At 43.3% G+C, this 22,970-nt stretch overlaps 1 protein-coding gene across 1 annotated transcript in view; it reads left to right on the top strand.

Moving 5' to 3' along the window:
* Positions 1 to 9,543: 9,543 nt before the first annotated feature.
* The window catches only part of slc1a7b (solute carrier family 1 member 7b), a 49,199-nt gene continuing 35,772 nt past the window's right edge, over positions 9,544 to 22,970 (top strand). Inside the window, exon 1 of the mRNA XM_030726946.1 lies at positions 9,544 to 9,858. Coding sequence (XP_030582806.1) covers positions 9,718 to 9,858 — 141 coding nt within the window. The 5' untranslated portion in view covers positions 9,544 to 9,717. The remainder of the gene's footprint in view (positions 9,859 to 22,970) is intronic.

Genomic DNA, 22,970 nt, shown 5'->3' with positions numbered 1-22,970 from the left:
TGGAGACAGACTGAAAAATGCTCTTTTAGTCTCCGAGCCTGTGACGTGGTGGGACAGACAGACCTTACTTTAAATGCCAGATGCCTCGAGCACAATGAGCGCCTGGCTTAGCGAGAAAAAATCAAATAACCTGACTGAGCCCAGTTTGACTGTCACTCTGCCACCACATAAAATCTAATTTTTCATGTTGTTTTTGCCCACTGTGAAGTCATTCAGTCACCCCCCCCCCAACCTTATTTGTTCAGTCTGCAGAGCTGCAGGCAGCCGGGGGATGAAGCCCTGCAGACTCTCTGCCTGCAGCTCTGAGGTAAAGGGCGAGTGAAGGTAGCTAAACTCCAACTTGAATCCCGCCCCCCCATCCCTGTGACATCAGGACCCCATGCTGTCCTCACCACCATGTTACATAATTGCAGAATGCAGAATGCAGCAAAACAGCCACATGTGACATGAATAATTTTACAGACATTTTTTTACAGCGATGTGTCCCAGTGGCTGCGTTTTAATTGGTGCATTTTGGTTGAATTGGAGCTGTGTGAGCAATGCCATTTGGGTTTTTAATGAATGAATGCATGTCAGCTTCTGGGAGGTTGTCTAATCTTGTGTAATCCCTGCCTGATGAAACCAGATAGAGTGGAAATATTGGCAAAAAAAGGAGGGATTACTGACCGTGGAGTCTGGCAAAACATGCGATTCCAGCACGAGGACATACTTTACTCACACATATGCAGCTCTCCCCTGGCACACAGAGACAACACGCCAAAGCACTCGCCTTCATTCATGAGTCTGTCATGCGTCGCACTAAAAAGAGAGGAGGAGGGTGTGTGAGTATTCTTGTGCATAAATACTGCATCACTTCTTATCTGCTGAATTATTTCCCATAAAAAAAAGGGAGAATTCAACCTGCAAACTGAGTCTGTGCAGCCTGACTGTTGCACACATGGCCTCATCACGAGGACAGACTGTGACGGACAGCGCGACCTGAATCACTCGAGCTTTGGGCCAAAGAAAATTAAAACTCCCAGTCGGGTGAAATAAATAAATGATGTCAAATCTGTGCAGCAGACAGAGGTTTGAGGCAGGAGTGCAGCCTCAAAACATTCTGTGCTGCCTTTTAGACCCAGAAAGGTCACCCTGAGGGCATTTTGAAAGAAAGACGTCCCATTTTGAGCAAAATACTTTTGTTTTGGCCAATACAGAGAAGAAAATTCTGTCACTACTGTTACTGTTACTAAATAACATTTAGAATGGTTACTGTTTTTATAAAGGCATCATATTTATACAGCATGGTTAATGCAGGGCCACTGATCAAGTGATTAACACACAAATGCAACAAAACACAAAATTGACGAATAATAAACAAAACTTTTGTTAATTCAGTTCAAAACAAATTCATAAGAAATTAACAAAAACTGGTACACTGATACAAAAGTAAGTTCGCAGGTGTTTGTTTTGAAAAAGCTTTGAAAGCATGATGTTGAGGACGTGGAGGTTTGATGTTCAGCCTAATCTGCTGAAAGCTCAGATACATGAAAACTTAAAATTATCTATCTTAAACACTACAAGCAGGTAATTTCATGAAGCCACAACAGGCAAGTTTTTATTTTGGCTGATGTAAGCAGCGAGGCCAGCTAAGCTTTTGTATCGACTGCCTCAAAAATCATAGAGTTCTCATTTTTAAGCCGTTCCTGTCTCAGTACAAGAACTGAGAGGTAAACAGGTCTCCTACCAGAGTGTAGCTTATTTTGTACCAACATGTAACCAAAGCACTGTTGTGCTTGTGCAGTGTAAGTTCACAGCTGCTTTCTTATGCATTTAATTTTTTGCTTTTATTATCACATTTTTATCAACGTTCCTCACACCAGAACTGGATGGGTGTGCCAGGAAGGGCAGTCTGAAAGAAATCTTAATTAAAGGGGATTTCTCCTTTTTCTTTGTCAAATATGTGGTCAAGATTGGGCCGGAATGACCCAATCGCAGGACTCAGAGACAACAAACCAACCTTTTATTTATAAACAGGAAGCATGAAAGCCCAAGTAACAGGGAGGAGCAGAGCAGAGATCAGGGGGATTCTTCCAACTGGATCCAGTGATGACAAGGAGTTTTTTAAGATTAGGCTTAAAACTTCCCTTTATGATAAATGGACTAATTCTTATTTAGTGCTTTTCTACTCTGACTGAGCACTCAAAGTGCTTACACAACATGTTTGCATTCATCCATTCATACAAGCACTTCCATCTGTATGTACGTAAGCAAAGTGCTTTTACTGTCTGACATTCACACTCTGACGCTTGCATCAGAGAGCAGCTTGGAGTTCAGTATCTTGCCCAAGGATACTTTGGTATGCAGCCTGGAGCAGCCAGGAATCGAACTGCCAACCTTCCAAATAGTAGGAGACCTGCTCTACCTCCTGAGCCACAGCCACCCCATGATCAAGCTTATAGTTAGGGCTGGATCAGGTGACCCTGAACCCTCCCTTAGTTATGCTGCTACAGGCCTAGGCTGCTGGGGGGTTCCCATAATGCACTGTTTCTTTTCATTCACCTCTTTTTACTTTGTTTATACTGCACTCTGCATTTAATCATTAGTTATTATTAATCTCTGTCTCTCTCCCCCCTCAGCAGATGACCCCCCCTCCCTGAGCCTGGTTCTGCTGGAGGTTTCTTCCTGTTAAAGGGAGTTTTTCCTTCCCACTGTCACCAAGTGCTGCTCATAGGGGGTCGTTTAGACTGTTGGGTTTTCTCTGTATTATTGGAGGGTCTTTAACTTATAATACAAAGCGCCTTGAGGCGACTGTTTGTTGTGATTTTGAGCTATATAAATAAAACTGAATTGAATTGAATAGACCTAAGAAACCACATTCGATCTCTAAGAGTGTTTTTTTGTAAGTACAGGAAACAATATTGTTCAAATTAATTACTTCCACTTCTGAACAATGCCAACAGTGGATTAGCTGCTGCTAATTTCCCTCCAAGTGAGAAAATAATTAACAAACCAATGGCTAAACTCGGACCCTTAATCTCCTCACACACAGTAAACTACATGCAGTCAGTTATTTCGTTATGTTCCTTAATCCCAACTCTGTGTTTAAGGTCAGGTATGCTGGGTAGGCAGGTGTCGTTCTGCACCTGCTGCAGGTACTGAATGTGGCTTGGTGACTGGTCCTGTATCTTTTCCACACAGCATACATTATTGGCTATGATTCCTAACATTATAGGGTCTTTTGTAAGCTCATAATTCCTTCTTTCTTCATATAGAACACATTCATTTGAGATAAAACGTGTCACATAATTGAAATTACAGAGTGTTCTTGGAGAACAAAAGAAGTTTCCACTCTGTCCCAATCTGCTGCAGGTTCCTCTGATTCAGGCTGCAGAATGTGGACTGTACCTTCTGATGATAACAGTCAAATACGACTCTATATTTTGACAAAAGCATCTCAGATGGAGAAAATTTTATGTGGAAGAAAATGAGCTAATTGTGGGCGGTGACAACAAAGCTCCACTAAATATTCTCCAAAATACGTACAGTGAAATTTACTGCTACCATACCTTTGTAGGATTTATGGTATTAAAAATAAGCATAAGCCCCAAAGCTTATTATCCAAGGCTTCTTTGAATCGCCTGCTTTGCTCTGCAGAATAAAATGAAACAGGATGTGAGTCAACAGTGATTAACCTGTCACTATAATGTTGTATAAGTGCATTAACCCATTTCATTTCACACCAAATTAGCTTCCTGACATGTGATTTTATGCATTTAGTTTTTAGTGACCCACACGTAAATAATACAGAAATGAATTTGCTGTCTAATTCTACCCCACACCAGAGCTTCATGAGCCAGACGGCCGATCTGAAGTCATCTATAATCAAACAGATACAAAATGACAAAAAAAACACATGAATGTGAAGAAATGCAAACTGACCACAAAGAGAGACTAAAAAAAAAAAAGTCCATAAAAGGGAAACAAGATAAGAAAATAATCACAAAGATACAAAAAGATTTCCTACTGACAAAAATGACTGCAGGGAAAAAATGACTCTGCTTAATCACACAAACACACAAAAAAATGAATGCCCTCAAATTAGAAACAGCATGTCACAATGCTTCAAGATCATAATGAAAGAAGTGGAATTTGAAGGGAGCGTTTGCATGTTGGTGCTCGAGTATCAGTTCTACTGAACTTGATATGGAAAAAACAAAAAGCAACAAAAAGCAGCTGATAAAAATTCATCTGCAGTGCTGATACAAACAAAAGCTTCATTCAGGGAACCCAGAGACGAGGAGAGCAAGACGACAAACTGATGGGAGACTGAGCCTTCAGGCAATCACTGTGATTTGGTGCTTTATAATAAAACTGGATTGAACTGAGCAGAGGGAAAGCCAGGATACGTAGGGGACAGGTGGACAGGTGGACAGGTGGAGGCGGGGCAGACAGAACAAACTCCGGATGTAAAACACAATAAGACAAACTTCAAAGCTGAGATGGGAGCACAGAACATCTCACCTGAGACTGACGGGAGGATAAAAAAATTTGAATAAAAGAACAAATTTCCCAATTTTGTAATTGTGACTTTTAAAAATAAAACACACAGAAGAAGAAGGTTTACAGTGAACTATTATTCAGATAAAGTTTACAAATAAACAAATAACACAACAAGAATTCAGCGAATGAGTCATCCTGTCATCGTCAGTGGATGAACTCACATTTCATGTTCTCTCTTAATTAGCTGGTGAGAGGAAGTCACTGACAACCTTTGACCTCTTCATAGTCTGCTGTCACTTAAGGTTCAGATCCTTAATTGTGACTGAGAACTTTCATAGTTTTGGTTTGAAAAGAATATCTGAGTTCTTATAAATGAGCAGTTTTGTATTGTTATTAAGCTGCTTCAAACACAGCATAAAGAGGGAATCATTATTACTTTCTATATGTATGCATACAGTTACAGGGGTGGATGTTGATATTAATCATTGCAGGATTTTAAATGTGAAATAGAATAAGTACAAATAATAATAAAATATAAATGATAAAAATGTGTGGCAAAACTGCAGGCTTCATGCTGCTCTTTTTTCCCACAGTTTTTTCTTCTCGCAGCTCTTCATGATGTCACAGAGAATGGATTTCCTCTCAGGCACACAAGCCCCGCCCACCTAGCGCTGATTTCCGGTTTGGTGTAGCCACTGAGAGGAAAGTTGGCCTGAAGGGACAGAAGAGCCTAATGGCTGCACCAGCATGAGACAACTAAAAACTATGAATCGTGCTCCAATAAGGTCAACAAATAAAAATATGCAGTGTTGGAAATGAGTAAGAGAGACAACGTATGAGCCCCTAAAATGTGGCATGCAGCTCTATTCTGTATTAGTTTAAATCCCATTTGAAGCTCATGCATGTGAAACAGACCCTAATGCTCTCCAATGAGCTGATTTATCTTCAGTGAACTGAACTTTGATGGACGACCTTCTTTCACTTTGCTTTCTGTACAACTGATCCAGTTTCCAGTGTGTTTGTTTTTAATGTGCCACCTTAGAGAGCATCGGTCCTCCTATAACGTCACCATTGAGTCAGAAAAACACTTGAACTTAAATCTAAATCTGTAATATTCTGCTCGTATTTGTAACATGACTGCATCCAGTTCCAGCACTGAACAGATTTTTGTGTTGTGTGAGTGCTGGACGGCGCCGTCCTTGTGTGTGTGCCGCCTTTTTTACGAGCTAACAGGGTAACACACCCGACAGATTTGAACAAATTTCACGGCATTGGAAGGAAACGTGTCACTCAAACCATATAATTTCATGAGGTGGACGAAGCTGCAGGTTGGTTTCCCTCAGCGAGCCTCTGACGAGTCGATTATGATTATTATGATCTGACTGCTGCTTCATGGGAATCCAGCTGTAAATACAAATGACTGAGACCCAACTGGTGTCACACATCTGGTTAATGATGGACTAGAAACAGCGCAAAATCTGACATACGACTTCTTCTGTTTCTATGCTTCTGAATCTAAATAACAGACATGCATCAACGACTTCCCCTTTAAAGCACACACAGTTACATAAACTGCCCTTGGTTTGCCTCCTAACACATTCACCAGTTCTATATTCATCACAGTCATTGTTGTTCCACATTGAATTAAGAATTTAAATAAAAACCCGAGAAGCACACCACAAACCCTTCAGAGGGTTGTATTAAATATAAATGATCAAAATTATCCCCAGATTTTAAAATGAAAGTGTGCCGTGTACTTGCATGAGGAGATGACAGGCAAAGCTGAACAACTTGAGGAAATAATAGCTCAGTGTGACCCCTGTATGAACTTGAATTACATGCCTTATTTAACCGCTTCTCAAAAATCCTTCTGTGCTTTGCCAGAAGTTTCCTGGCACGGTTCAGAAAATAAGAAGAGGCTAGAAAACGATTTCACTTAAGTCGTAATTTAATGAGGGGTAAATAGTTCATACTGAGAACTTATGAATTCTGGATTTTAAATAAATTAGTTTTTTCCTTGTTCTTAATCCATCCCAAAGGTGTTCTTTCGGGCTGAGGTCAGGACTCTGTGCAGGCCAGTCAAGTTCTTCCACACCAAACTGGCTCATCCATGTCTTTATGGAGCTGCTTTGTGCACTGGTGTGCAGTCATGTTGGAACAGGAAGGGGCCATCCCCAAACTGTTCCCACAGAGTTGGAGCATCAAACTGTCCCAAATGTCTTGGTATGCTGAAGCATTAAGAGTTCCTTTCACTGGAACTAAGGGGCCGAGCCCAACTCCTGAAAAACACCCCCACACCATAACCCCCCCTCCACCAAACTTTACACAATGCAGTCAGACAGGTACCGTTCCCCTGGCAACCACCAAACCCAGACTCCTCCCTCTGATTGGCAGATGGAGAAGTGTGATTCATCCCTCCAGAGAACACGTCTCCACTGCTCTAGAGTCCAGTGGCGGCGTGCTTTACACCACTGCATCATCACTTTACATTGAGCTTGGTGATGTAAGGCTTGGATGCAGCTGCCATGGAAACCCATCCATGAAGCTCTCACTGTTCTTGAGCTGATCTGAAGGTCACATGAAGGTTGGAGGTCTGTAGTGACTGACTCTGCAGAAAGTTGGTGACCTCTGTGCACTATGACCCTCAGCATCCTTTTACGTGGCCTACCACTTCACGGCTGAGCTGCTGTCATTCTCAATCTCTTCCACTTTGTTATAATCCCACTAACAGCTGACTGTGGAATATTTAGTAGTGACTGGACTTGTTGCACAAGTATCATCCTATCACGGTACCACGCTGGAACTCACTGAGTTCCTGAGAGCGACCCATTCTTTCACTGATGTTTGTAGAAGCGGTCTGCATGCCTAGGTGCTGCTTTATACACCTGTGGAAGTGACTGGAACACCTGAACTCAGTGATTTGGATGGTGAGTGAACACTTTTGGCAGTATAGTGTTTGTCAACATCTCTCTCAGATTTCTTGCAATTTTTCTTCCCTTCTTGTTTTCTCCCAACCATCAGGTGAAGAAGAAACGTGAAGAATGAGGAGATGTAGCTGCTGAATGAGTCTTTTTATGTCTGTAGCAACATCATTTATTTTGGACATGCTGCACAGCTGAAACACAGGTCACTCTCTATAAAGTCTCAGGTTTCACGTATCAGGACATAATAAAAATCTGGTTCTCACGAGGACTTAAAATCAGGTCAGTACAACCTAACATGACTTATTACATGGTGTCATTATTTATTTAACAAAATCAAAGCCAAACTGCAGAAGCAGTGTGAAAAACTGAGCACACGCGTACTGCCTCCATCAGAATTAAGAGGGTAGAAAGGAGCCAGATGCTGATAATCAAATGCATTTGATTAATTGGTCGTTAGCAATTGTGACCACCTCTATAAAGCAGACATTTTTGCAGTTTGATAGTCAGTAGCCTTCAGAACACAATGGCATGGAGGAAAGACATCAGCAATGATTTGCTGAAGTAAATGCTGCAAATTAGTCTCTAATTTCTAACCAATCTGAAGTTCATTGTTGTACAGTGAGAAAGATTATTCACAAGTGGAAAGCTGCAAATCTTCCCAGCTGTGGACATAACAGCAAATTCACCCCAAGGTCAAACTGTGCAATGCTCAAAAAAGCAGTGAGTGATGCCTCAGATGCTACAGGCCTTAGTTAGCATGTTAACAATTAAAGTTAATGACAGCACAACTAGGAAAAAAACTGAAGTATGGCTTGTTTGGAAGGATTACCAGGAGAAAGCCTCTTCTCTCTAAAAAGAACCTGGCAGCATGACCGAGGTTTGCAAAGCTGCATCTGAACAAACCAAAAACAAACCACGTCTGGAACAAAGTTCTTCTGACAGATGAGACCAAAGTGCAGATGTTTGTGCAGATATGCTGTGTTGGTTTTTCCCTCATACCAGCTGACAGCACGGTGGTGGACAGGTGAAGATTATGGCTTGTTTTGCTGCCACAGGAACTGGGTGCCTCATAGTCACTGAGTCAACCGTGGACTCCTCTGTATACCAAATTATTCTGGAGTCAAATGTGAGGCCATCTGTCCCGCAGCTAAAGCTTGGCCAAAACTGGGTCATGCAACAGGACAATGATCCTAAACACAGCAGCAAATCTACAACAGAAGGTGCTGCAGCGGCCCAAAGTTCAGACCTCAGCCTAATTAAAATGCTGTGATGAGACCTTAAAAGAGCGCTGGATAAAAGAAGCCCCACAAACCTCAATGATTGAAGCAAGAGAGGCCAAAATTCCTCCACCACAATGTGAGCGAAGATAAAGTCACACAGAAAATGATTACTTCAATTATTGCTGATAAAAGTGGTTGTACAACCTGCTGAATCACGGCGCAGTTAGTTTTTCACACACTGCTTCTGAATTTTTGGTTAGTTGTTGTTAAATAAATAATGACAGTGTAATATGTTGCTGTCTGTAAGACCTGATAAGGATTAGGTCATTTTTCATTATGTCCTGCGATGGAAAACACCTGGTGTGGTGTGCTTTCTTTTTACCATCAGTAAAGTTGATTTACTGACATAACAAGTAGCACAAATGCCAGAATAATGAATGCATCCCTACATTGTTCATTAACATTGCAAATATCTTCAGTAACCTCGGTTCAGGTTTAGGAAGATCATGTTTGGGGATAATGAACTGGTGACGTAAATCAATATGAACATTTCTGGGGTGTTAACCACAGTATCGTCTGATTTATTAAACATAAAGCAGCTCAGGGACCTCTGCGTACGAGGACTCTTCTCCTGTTTCCTGTCAGTGTATCAGGCTCAGAAGGTCTGTGAGGTTACTCTGCTAACCTTTGTCAGATTGTTCATGGACCTTTAATCCAGCTTCAGAACTGTTTAATAGAGTAGCACTATAACAGGATTGGGAATGTTTAACCCCTGTGACATGGCTGCCAGCTGTTCCCACCCCCTCACAGTGGGTCGGCCCACACAGGGATGCTGATGGGTGGGGCAGGGTGGGAGGGAAGGTCGGAAAAGTGAGAGGATCCTCTTAGCTTAGTGCAGATCGCCACAGTGTGAAGAGAACAGGGATGTTGAGCCCAAAGGTGTTTTAAAGCGTTGCAGAGGAGTGGATATTTTACATCGTTTTTTTTTTTTCATTCATTTTCCATTTTTTTCGTCCTCACGCCTGGATTTTAAAGCTCTGGTTTGGCCACATTTATGGATTGCTGAGAGGACGCAGGACTGGTGACTCACGATGGCCATGGCTCTGGATGCAGTGTGGGTGAGGGTGAAGAATGTGTGCAAACAGAATGGGCTCCTCATCATGTCAGTGATGGCTGTGGTCATTGGCTGTCTTCTGGGCTTCTTCCTGAGGACACGGCGCCTCACGGAGCAGGTCAGTGTGTCTCCTCCCCTTGACCCAGTGTGACGTCATGCAGCGAGAATCCTGCACTCATGCTCAGTACGTACACATCAGGATCCTTGTTTTCACCACATTCAGGGAACAATGCACATAGGCAATGAAAAACCTTATTATTCATTCCAAAATTTTCCCAGTTTTATTGAAGTTCTGTGAATAGCCTTAAGGTTGAGTGATAAACTGCTCACCCCTGTACTGTTTAATGAAGGTTACCGCTTCCATGTGACAATACAAGGAAATAAAAGTTTGAAAGTTTCCCACAGAAGATTGAAAACTCCTCTGCTTGTATTTGATCAAACTTTGTAACTACACTCTTTACTGCATCATGAGAACAAAACTGTATTACAGGAAGTACTTGTGTGTATTGCTGAAATGGTGAGAAATGTGCAGTAACAGAGGAGGAAAGATTGTGGTTACACTCAGAGTGTAACCACAGGGATTTTGTCAGGTACAGGAAGTATGGAAGCAAAGAGGATGCTCTCCTGGATCCATGTGTGATTGTTCCTGCTCAAAGTGACTGAAAATATATTCATATAACATGTTTGAGTGAAGTCATTTTATCCACAATAAATGAGGCAAAACAGTGAATAAAAAGCAGAAAAAGTAGCATCCAGATATCTTTGTGAGAAGCAGTTTGAGTTTTGGAGCGTCAGGGTGATGACATCTTTGACTGAGTTTAGAGTTAAAAATGGAGCTGATTGGTTCTCAGCTGTGACTGATAAACTTAAGCTTTGGAAATGCATTCACAGCAGTGAGTCAGAGCATCTCTGTGTGTGTTTGTGTGTGTGTGTGCGCCTCTCTCCCTGCACACAGAGTGGAGCAGGCAGCAATCACTGGGACTCTCAAGGTTTTAATAACAGTTACAATTTAGGAAGCCAATGAATGTGTGAGGGCTGCACATGAAAAATGCCTCACATGAAAACAGTTATTATTGTCTGTTCAGAGTTTTTATGTCTGTAACTGTCATTTTTGTGATGTGTGATGTGATTTTTGTTTTTAAAATAAGTTGATGGGTTATATTTCCTGACATTAATGAATACTGGCCATCATCCATCATATGAGAACTGCCTCAAACCTGACGCAGCTCTGACTGCAGCTCCGACTGCAGCTCTGACTGCAGCCACCATGTTTGGAACAGTTACACAGATCAATATATGAGCAGTAAACAAGTACAGAAATCAGTCTCAGTGTTATTAAACCTCATGCCCAAACTGACTCTTATGGTTTTCAGATTTAATAACTTTCACCTATTCTTCACATTGCGTTTAAAATGAGCTCCACTGCATGTCTGTGACAGCCCAAAGGTTTCATATTTCTTCTTTTATGAATCGCGTGTCTTGTCGGGTGTTTTTCAGAGGTTTAGAGGGAAAAACAGCAGAAGCCCAGATATGATTTCTCCCCCCACAATTCTCCATAAAACATCAAAGATTAGGTATTAGTTCATAACGCTGACATTAAAGCTGCGTCCACACTGGAGCCGAATCGCTCCGTGCACGCTGATTTGACACTGACAGTTGCCTAGGTAACTCTCTAGCACGCTTACCATTACATCTTTATTTATAAAGCTCTTTAAAACAACCACAGCTGCCACAAAGTGCTCTACATTAAAACATACAAATGAATACAAAGCAAATATGAGTACAGTGAGTTTAGTATTTGGCCGGTGCTATTGTGGTGCTATTGTGGTGTTCTGGAGCCACACGTGACCGTACCTGGACAAAAAGCTGTGGTCCTGAGTTATCAGCTAGTTATCAGCAAAGCAATAAAATACTAGAAAATTGAAGTGCAGCCTTCTTGGGTGAACTGCTGGTACAATTAACTGCACAGCAGATCGTATTATTTTTCAGATATTTTTACTCCTTTCAAGGCTCTGAAAGACGGACACAGGTGAGAGTTGGCAGTTCAGTGGCTCAGAGCGCCTGAGGTGATGCACAGCAGACAGCTAGTGATTAGCTCGCAGCCTCCTGTGCCAACATTTAACTGCTAATGAAATACCATGCAGAAATCATGCATAACTTGAAGCCTTAATAAAATTAAAACTGGTGAGTGATCTTCACTCTCACACTCTTCTGTAGACATTTTTGTGCTGCAAAGGTGGAGATTTTAATGTTGGATTCAGTGGGGGCTGCTATGCTTTTGAGCCAGGCTCAGTGATGTTTCTGAGTCTTTATGCATTTATAATGTTAGAGTTAAAGAATGTCAGGATGTGCTGTCGGAGGCAGCCGGCATCGTGGTGGGATAAGACGTTACGTTTAGAAAAATGTAGCAGAAACGTCTCAGTTTGCAACACACTTACCCTAAATTTATCCTGAATCACACACATCCTAAACTCACCCTGAACCCCGGACATTTTAATCTCTGCACAAATCAAACTGCTGTTGTTTTTCCTGCTGATGCTGAACTTTCACTACAGAGGAGAGCTTCAACTGAAAGAGAAAAATGGATGATCTACTCACTGTATTATTTAAAACTTCTCAAATAACTTTATTAAAGCATGCACAGGAAACAAACATTCAGTTACACCAAAGTTGCCATATGTGACCGCTTCAGTAAACAAGCAGCTTTGAGGGGATCCGTAAACAAAATGCAGCCGTTTCTTTCCCATCATCCTTCTGACAAAGCTCTGTCAAATTCTCAAATAGGCCTAAAAATAGCTCGTGGCTCCTTTAGTCCCACAATAGGGGATTACAATCCAATCAAATAAATGCTTTCTCTAATTGTACATCAAATAAAAGTGCCTGTCAGTGTGACTCACTGTAACCTACACAGGCGACCTTTATGTTCCAGACAGTTTGGAGGCCCGACCCCCAAACGCAGATCCCGGCTCTGTTTTGGGGTGGAAGGCTGAAATAGGAAGTACAGTTAATCTGTTTGAGTGTCTTTGTGTTTGTGTGTCTGGCTTTAGTGAGGTAAGATAAGACTTAACTTATTTGGGGGGGGGGGGGGGGGGGTGGGGTGGGGGGTGTTGGACTGTGCAGCATAAAAACAAAGAAAAAAAAAGATAATCCTCAAAGGAATTAAATCCAAAGAGACATCCTAACAGTTTTCTACACAGGAACATATGGAAGCTGGGCTGGTGATGCACGACTAGATTACAGCATCGTGAAGGTCTGTGGAAACAAAGTTACCTGACAAAGTTCGACTGACGAAGAACATTAAAACTAACTCGAGATCATTTCTGAGACGAGATCACCACACGCACACGCACACGCACACGCACACACACAGATTGTAAAGATTGCACCAAGATAAGATAAGATAGTGTTTATTTGTCACATGCGCAGTTATACACAGTACAATGCACAGTGAAATGTATTTTGTACCTGCAACCATATATACACACACACATAAATAAGAAGAATAAAAATTAAAAAAAGTAATTCACACTATACTCTATATACTATACACTATACACACTTTTACGTGGAATTATAGATTATAAATTATAATATTTACATTGTGCAATAATGGTCCAGTTAGGGCTCAGAGTTGAGCAGACGGATGGCTTGTGGGTAAAAACTCTTCTTCAACCTTTCAGTCTTAGTCCTCAGGCAGCGGTAACGCCGGCCTGATGGGAGCAGGGAGAAGAGAGAGTGTCCGGGGTGGCTGGGCTGTTTTAGGATCTTCATGGCCCTCAGCCTGCACTGCTTGGTGTAAATGTCCTGCAGGTTGGGGAGGGTGGTTCTGATGGTCCGTTCAGCTGAACGAACCACCCTTTTTAGGGCCATGAAGTCCTGCTTGGTGCAGTTTCCCATCCAGGTGGTGATGCTCCCACGCATGATGCTCTCGATGGTGCAGGTGTAAAAGTTCCTGAGCACCTTGAGTGGGAGCTTGAAGTCTCTCAGCCGCCTGAGGAGGTAGAGACGCTGTCTGGCCTTCTTCACAGTGATGTTTATGTGATGAGTCCAGGACAGGTCCTGTGAGATGGTCACTCCCAGGTATTTGAAAGTGTCCACTCTTTCCACCTCAGCACCACTGATGACAAGTGGATGGTAGTCCCTCTGCTGCTTCCTGCTGAAGTCCACGATCAGTTCCTTTGTTTTGCTGACGTTGAGCAGGAGGTGGTTCTCCTGGCACCAGTTCTCCAGGCGGGAGACCTCTCTCCTGTAGGCTGTCTCCTCATTGTGAGAGATTAGTCCCACAACAGCAGTGTCGTCAGCAAACTTGATGATGACGTTGGACTCTGACGTGGCCTCGCAGTCATGGGTGTACAGTGAGTACAGCAGAGGGCTGAGCACACAGCCTTGGGGGGATCCAGTGTTGAGGGTGAGGGAGGATGAGGTGAGGTGACCCACTCGTACCACCTGTGGTCTGCTGGTCAGGAAGCTGTGAACCCACCTGCACAGGGATGGGCCCAGGCCCAGGTCCAGCAGCTTAGAGACCAGCCTGGAGGGAACTATGGTGTTGAATGCTGAGCTGTAATCTACAAACAGCACTCTCACATAGTTCCCCTTACCAGTGTCTATGTGTGAAAGGGTCTTGTGGAGGAGGAAGGATATGGCGTCATCTGTGGATCTGTCTGGCCGGTATGCAAACTGTAGTGGGTCGAGGGTGGTTGGCAGTGAGGAGGTGATGAATGTCTTGATGAGTCTCTCAAAACACTTCATCACCACAGAGGTGAGTGCTATGGGCCTGAAGTCATTGGGGCTGCTGGGGTGTGGTTTCTTTGGGACTATGATGGACTTTTTAAAGCAGGTGGGAATCACACACAGTTTCAGTGAGAGGTTGAATATCAGTGTAAACACAGGTGCCAGCTGGTCAGCGCAGGTCTTAAGGACACGTCCACTAATACCGTCTGGTCCAGCCGCTTTCCTGGTGTTTACACTTCTAAACACCCTCCTCACGTTGCGCTCCGTCACAGTGAGTGTCTCCGCCCCTCCGGCCAGGAGCGCAGCGGGCTGTCGGCTTCCCGACTCAAAGTGCGCAAAGAAGTTGTTGAGTTCTTCAGCCAGAGAAGCGTCGGCACTCACCGGGGGTGTGTGTGGTGCTTTGTAGTCCGTGATGGTGCGTAGTCCCTGCCACAGTCCCCTGGAGTCAGACTGTTGTAGTTTCTGTTCCAGTCTGCGGCCGTAGCGATGTTTAGCCTCTTTCACCGCTCTGCGGACGTTGTATGATGCAACCTTGTAATCCTCCATGTTCCCAGAGGCGAGGCCGGAGTTGTAGGCAGCGGTGCGGGACCTCAGAGCATCGCGGACAGATTTATCCATGAAACTGATTTAATACTCAGATCATTTAACACTCCTGAACACATGCAGCAGCTTTAATGAGAATGAGAATGTTTTTTCATGAATTAGCATTAGCTCTTTCTAAGGTCAGGGCAGTCAACATAATTAACATTAAATAAAAGATTTATTTTTATCAATTAATATGTTAGTAACTATAATGTACTGTAAAACCCCTGGGAAACATTTCTGTCTTGGTAAATTTTGGCTTTTCTTTTATTGAAGCATCAAAAAGCTGATGAAATTCTGGTGTTTTATAGGCACAGTCACACCTCCTGGTGATGGCAACAGCAGAGATGCCTCTCACAAGCAGAATGCAGCATCTGCATATACATACCACCAGGTTGGACCCCCCCAACCTTCAGAACTGCCTTCATTCTTCATGGCACTGATTCAGCAAGGTGCTGGAAGCCTTCCTCAGAAATGTTGGTCCATATTGATACCGTCACACAGTTGCTGCAGCTTTGTGGGTTTCACATACATGATGTGAAAGTGCCGTTCCACCACCTCCCAAAGCTGCTCTCTTGGTTTGATATCTGGTCAGATGACTGGAGTTTTGTGACATGGTGCATTATGCTTTTGGCAGCAGCCATTAGAAGATGGGAAACCTTTAGTCATAAAGCTTGCTGCAGGGCAGAGGTGGATGAGCAGGTGACCACGTACGCTGCATGCTTGTAGTGCAGGTGGCCCAGGTTTGTGTCTGACCTGTGGCCCTTTCCTGTGTGTCTTCCCCTACAGTATATATCTCTCTTCACTCTATACTTAAAAAAGGCCAAAAGATTTCTTTAAAAAAAAAATCCATCAGGGGACGAGACTCCATCAGGACTGTTATGATGATGCCTTTCTGCTGCCCCGTGTCTGTTTTTCTGCTGTTCTATGAAGGCTGGGACAAACCCAACTCAAAGAAATGAAAAGGTGCTGAAAACAGGCACAGAAGTCAAACTGAGAAGAGTGTCAGTTCAGTTTTATTTATATAGCACCAAATCACAACAACAGTCGCCTCAAGATGCTTTGTATTGTGGGTAAAGACCCTACAATAATACAGAGAAACCCCAACAGTTAAAACGACCCCCTATGAGCAGCATTTGGTGACAGTGGGAAGGAAAAGCTCCCTTTAACAGGAAGAAACCTCCATCAGAACCAGGCTCAGGGAGGGGGGGGTCATCTGCTGAGGCGGGGGGGTGACAGGTGTCAAACTGAGAAATGAGTTGTATGGGTCTCTGCCATCAATCAGCTGCGGTGCATGTATGGATTTCCAGTGTCCTGGAGGGGGTTTTTGTCAGGCTGTGCAGCCTTACACCTGGGTTACCTGTGGGTTACAATAGTCCAATTACTTCCCCCTGGCTGAGGGTGAGTGGAGCAGAGAAGAGCTGGGGTGTGTGTGCCCAACACCTGCGCCGTTTACCTGCGGGTTTGGGTTTGTCGGGACTTTGATGGTAAACAGCAAAGAGGCAGATCTGAAGGTAGGGCAGCACAGGTCGGCAGCTGGACTTGAACTGCAGGGTGAAAGTATTGTTAGTTGTGCTTAAGGTGTGTGTGTGTGTGTGTGTGTGTGTGTGTGTGTGTGTGTGTGTGTGTGTGTGTGTGTGTGTGTGTGTGTGTGTGTGTGTGTGTGTGTCTGTGTGTCGCAAACAAAAATCTGGAAAACTGGTTAATAAAACAAGTAAGTGTAACTTCTGAGAACACAGAGGTTGAGACCACAGCCCTGTGTGAACATGTGCAGGTAAACGTAATCCCACTACCTTTGAAATGGTTGCTACAAAGATGGGATCAGGTCTGAGACCGGTCACCATCACGTGCTGTCTTTGAAGCAACTTTTGTGCATGAAGACGGTGGCAGTCAGACAGAATCAGTCTGTGTTTGAATGAAGTTAAACTGACGATTACGTGCGATCTGTTTGTGCGATTAACTGTGAGAATCTATGAAAATTGGAATTCTGCTGTCTGCATAATTCACATTGAACAGAAATTCACATTAACTCTTACATTCAGCTCGTAGATTTGAAGCAGAAATTCACACTGCAGGACGCTGATTTAACTGCTCTGTGACACAGAGGAAACCAGGCTGCTAAAGAGACGCATCACAGATGAGCTCATCAGTACAGGCCGACTCTGACCGATTGCAGTGTGTCGGCAATAAATCAGCTGGCAATTCATTTCAAACCGTCACCAGTCTGTCTGAGAGAGACTGCAGTCGGTCTGAGTCAGACCAGAATTATTTGTAGACAGGTCGCCTCCCACCAGGTAACCTGTGCAATCACCTGACAGTCAAAAGTGCTCGCCCAGAGTCTGAGGGTAATAAAGGGGAACAATGTGTCTGTGTAGATTCTCAGTTATCCAGGTCATAGTAGTCTCTGGAGCTTGAAAAAGGCGACTGGACTTCTTTTTGTTTCTTGAAGACGTTTCACCTCTCATCCGAAAGGCTTCTTCAGTTCTCAGCCAAATGGTGGAGAGACCCAGGTATTTAAACCCCTGTGGGCGTAGTCCCCTGGAGGTGGTTATGACCCTCTATTGATCATGTGCGTGAACACATGTGCCCAGGTGTGAAGGGGGCGTGGGTCATATTTAATCAGTGGTTTCAGTTGAAACCAACTTAGGACTCCGCTCCATTGTTTCCTGTGGCCTATTGAGGTCACTGGAACAAAGGTGTGAATGGGGGTTGAGACGTCTGGGAAGGGAGCTCAGGACAGCACTGTAAGCGGGGGAAAGTTGGTGACGTAATCCACCTCCTCTGTTCAATGATGGTTGTTCACAGTGGACATAGATGGCTTCTTTCACTCCTCTTTCAAACCATCTGTTTTCCCTGTCCAAAATGTGGACATTGGCATCCTCAAAAGAGTGCCCTTTTTCCTTCAGATGCAGATGTACTGCTGAATCTTGTCCTGTCGAAGTGGCTCTTCTATGTTGTGCCATTCGTTTGTGAAGAGGCTGTTTGGTTTCACCAATGTAGAGGTCCGAGCACTCTTCACTGCACTGAACAGCATACACTACATCGCTGATCTTGTGTTTGGCGGGTTTGTCCTTGGGATGAACCAGTTTTTGTCTTAGGGTGTGACTTGGTTTGAAGTATACTGAGATGTCATGCTTGGAGAAAATTCTTCTGAGTTTCTCTGACAAGCCTGACACATATGGGATGACAATGTTGTTCCTCTTGTCCTTCCCATTCTCTGTAGTTTGTGTTTGGCCTTCATTCCTGTGCATCTTAGCTGATTTGATGAAGGCCCAGTTGGGTAACCGCATGTTTTGAGGGCTTTCTTAATGTGTGTGTGTTCCTTATGCTTCCCTTCTGCCTTAGAGGGAACACTTTCCGCACGGTGTTGTAGGGTCCTGATCACCCCAAGTTTGTGTTCCAGAGGGTGGTGGGAGTCAAAGAGGAGATACTGGTCTGTGTGTGTGGGCTTCCGGTAAACTTCAATGTTGAGGCTTCCATCTTCCTCGATAAGCACCGCACAGTCCAGGAATGGTAACTTGTTATCTCTGGTGTCCTCCCTGGTAAAACGTATGTATTTATCCACTGAGTTAATGTGACGAGTGAAGGCTTCTACTTCTTGGGTTTTGATTTTGACCCAGGTGTCATCTACATATCTGTACCAGTGGCTAGGTGCCGTCCCTTTGAAAGAACCAAGAGCTTTACTTTCCACTTCCTCCATGTAAAGGTTGGCTACAATGGGAGACACTGGGGAGCCCATGGCACATCCATGCTTCTGTCTGTAGAATCCATCATTGTATTTAAAATATGTTGTGGTAAGGCAGAGATCTAAAAGTGCACAAATCTGATCTGGGGTGAAGCTGGTTCTGTTCAGTAAGGAATCGTCTTCCTGTAGTCGTCTTCTGACGGTCTCCACTGCCTCAGTTGTGGGTATGCAAGTGAAAAGTGAAACCACATCAAAGGACACCATGGTTTCATCTGGATCCAGTACAAGATTCTGGACCTTGTTAGTAAAATCTGTAGAGTTTTCAATGTGGTGGGGTGTGATGCCAACAAGCGGTGATAAGATGGTGGCGAGTTGTTTGGAAATGTTGTAGGTGACCGAGTTTATACTGCTGATAATGGGTCGAAGTGGGACTCCTTCTTTGTGGATCTTTGGGAGTCCATAAATGCATGGAGTGGCATTAAGAAAGCCCTCAAAACATGCGGTTACCCCAACTGGGCCTTCATCAAATCAGCTAAGATGCACAGGAATGAAGGCCAAACACAAACTACAGAGAATGGGAAGGACAAGAGGAACAACATTGTCATCCCATATGTGTCAGGCTTGTCAGAGAAACTCAGAAGAATTTTCTCCAAGCATGACATCCCAGTATACTTCAAACCAAGTCACACCCTAAGACAAAAACTGGTTCATCCCAAGGACAAACCCGCCAAACACAAGATCAGCGATGTAGTGTATGCTGTTCAGTGCAGTGAAGAGTGCTCGGACCTCTACATTGGTGAAACCAAACAGCCTCTTCACAAACGAATGGCACAACATAGAAGAGCCACTTCGACAGGACAAGATTCAGCAGTACATCTGCATCTGAAGGAAAAAGGGCACTCTTTTGAGGATGCCAATGTCCACATTTTGGACAGGGAAAACAGATGGTTTGAAAGAGGAGTGAAAGAAGCCATCTATGTCCACTGTGAACAACCATCATTGAACAGAGGAGGTGGATTACGTCACCAACTTTCCCCCGCTTACAGTGCTGTCCTGAGCTCCCTTCCCAGACGTCTCAACCCCCATTCACACCTTTGTTCCAGTGACCTCAATAGGCCACAGGAAACAATGGAGCGGAGTCCTAAGTTGGTTTCAACTGAAACCACTGATTAAATATGACCCACGCCCCCTTCACACCTGGGCACATGTGTTCAAGCACATGATCAATAGAGGGTCATAACCACCTCCAGGGGACTACGCCCACAGGGGTTTAAATACCTGGGTCTCTCCACCATTTGGTTGAGAACTGAAGAAGCCTTTCGGATGAGAGGTGAAACGTCTTCAAGAAACAAAAAGAAGTCCAGTCGCCTTTTTCAAGCTCCAGAGACTAAAGGGGAACAATAAATTGTAAATAGGAGGACAAACAGTCAGAATGAGGGACTAAATACACAGTAGAACTGAGTAGGAACAGTTGGAACCAATGAAGTCAAGAAATAAAGACAATATGACACGAGGACACAAATTTTCAAAATAAAACTGGAAATAAGACAGTAATTACTGCAGACAAACAGGAAGACAGAGAGGGGGAGACACTAAAGGAAACATTAGAAACACAACAAACACCAATAAAGACTGAAAGGACCGTGAGACAAGAGATCTTTTGGTGTTGGTGAAGACATCAAGGCTTTCTTGGTGGGAAGCTCCACAAATACTGGATTATTGAAAATATAAGTTCCAGTATTTGTGGAGCTTCCCACCAAGAAAGTCACTGGAGAGTTTGCCTTATGCTTCTAATTCATAAGGCAAACTCTCGAGTCCCAGATCAGCAAATCTCTAATGGAATCATCATTTTCTTAGATTATTTGCAGACTCATGAATGTATTCTTTAATAACAGTTCAAATACACTCTAAAAATGTGTATGAAGTGCAACATGACAGCATCAGGAAGCGTAAATGTTAAGCATACATAACTCATATTTTCTGCCTGTTTGTTGTGCTCTGATGTTTTATGTCGTCACACTCGGTCAGTAAAATCTGCCAAACTGCAGCTGCACAGTTAACCGGTGCTCTGAAAACAGCTGCTCTTACCTTATGTACGCACACACATGCAGGCATATACACACTGACCCTTAATGCCCGAGTGCAAGATGAGCAGAGCCGCAGCAGACCTTCTCTGCTGGTCGTACGTGAGTGCTAATCCTGCTCTTACACAGCAAACTAAGCTCTCTCTGCTTAACAGAAAAGCGCTTTAGCTGTCATAATGCACCCGCCTCGCCCTGCAGACCCTCAGCCCACTGTTCGGACACCAGCCCCTGACATCACACTTATATTCATCAGCTCATGGAAAACATGACTTTCATAACTGGGTAGAGACTTTACTGAGGGTTTAAGGTTCTCAGAATGCTGCTTGCCTCTTGCTCATCTGACTTTAACCAGTTTCTAGACAGTTTTAGCTTTTGTAATAAGATACTAACAATATCTGTAGTCTCTGTGATAAGATATTGCTCCCAGCAGCCTGAAAGTAAAAATTAAGCAATTAGATCTTAATTTTTCTTAGTACTAATTTTAAATCAATCAAGCATCTGTTAATTATATCACACAAAAAAAACCCAAATCCAGATTTAGTCTGAATATTGGACCCATTTTTAGGTGCTTCAAATCATATTTATGACAGCAACTTCAGTTTTTTCATATTACACAACTCATTACACATTACAAGATCCACACATGCAAAGGTTAATATGGAGTGGTGCATTGCTACGTGCTAGGACAGACACATTTACTCAGTATCACTGTCTCTGCCAAAACTACTACATTACTGCACATTGATGGGTCAGAGTACTCTGCAAACTTTTTATTCATCTCAAAACAGCTTTTCTGTTTTGTGACCACGTGTCTCACCTTTGTTGAAAATAAATGTGTCCACAGACATGTGCAGTACCAGCCATTTACCTTTTCATTTACCATTCATGTAAACGGGGAAATGTACGGCACACAGCAGCACCGAGTTCCTCTTCAAAAAAGAAACAACAACAACAAAAAAGCACATTTGGAAAAGATCACACACACACACACACACACACACACACATGCACGCATACACACACACACGAACACACACACACACACACACACGAACACACACACACACATGCACGAACACACACATGCACGAACACACACACACACACACACACATGCACGAACACACACACACACGCACGAACACACACACACACACACACACACAGACTCAGAGTGAAAACAAAAGCAGCTGCATTGTTGCAGTGTGTAACTATATAGTTACCCTAAATGGAAATTATGGAAATTTAAAATAAATTACTTGACCTTTATTAATATTTCAAGGAAACTTGAATTTTTGACCAAATATGTCCTTTAAATCAATTCCCTAGTTTTGCCTTCTGTTTCCTGCTCAGTGTTATTTAATATTTCTTTCTCAGAATTACTGTTTGTTGTTTGTTTAAAGCCTCGTGGCCATGAGCTGTGGGTAGTGATGGAAAGAATAAGATGGCAGATACAGGGTGTGTAAATTTAAAGTTTTATGGGATGTCTGAGCTGTATGGGTTGAGGAGCTTGGTCTTTAGAGTGGAGCCATTGCTTCTGATCTCAGGGAGCCAGTGGAGGCAGTTCAGGCCTCCTTGACTCTTCCTAGTTGAGGTGTTTCAGGCATCTCCAGCTGGGAGGAGGCCCAGACACAGGACACACTGGAGAAATTACATCTGGCTCTGCCAGCTAGCAGCTAATGCTGTTTGACACAACCCATAATAAATTACATAGTTAAGTGCTGTTAATAATGCTGCTCACTATCTGCATGTACTGTATAACAAACAAACTTGAATTACCTCTGAAAATATATCAAAATATATCACAAAGGTGGCATCAAAGTGAGTTTTCACGAGAATTTCTGTGGGGACAGATTTTGTTTGTTTAATGATGAAATATAGTCATACATTTATAGCTGGGTGGTTAAAGATTATAACTTAATTTTATAATGGAGTTTTCCATCTGGACTAAATAAGCTTTTCTCTTGGGATGTCGGGGTGCCAGTAAACATGTTCTTTGTCAGTTTATTATGAATGTGTCATTTGGTGTTACCTGGCAGAGGTGTCACATTCTGCTGGTGCAGGCAAAGCGGAGGACCAACGCAGGACTCAGAGGCAAGAGCTATAATTTAGCTTGGACTTTATTTAACAAAGTCTGGACCAGGGTTA

Source organism: Archocentrus centrarchus, chromosome 4 (assembly GCF_007364275.1).
Source record: "Archocentrus centrarchus isolate MPI-CPG fArcCen1 chromosome 4, fArcCen1, whole genome shotgun sequence".
In the NCBI taxonomy this organism is placed as follows: Eukaryota; Metazoa; Chordata; class Actinopteri; order Cichliformes; family Cichlidae; genus Archocentrus; species Archocentrus centrarchus.
The sequence above is the reverse complement of the archived record's forward strand: the minus strand, read 5'-3'. Positions and strand labels throughout refer to the sequence as shown.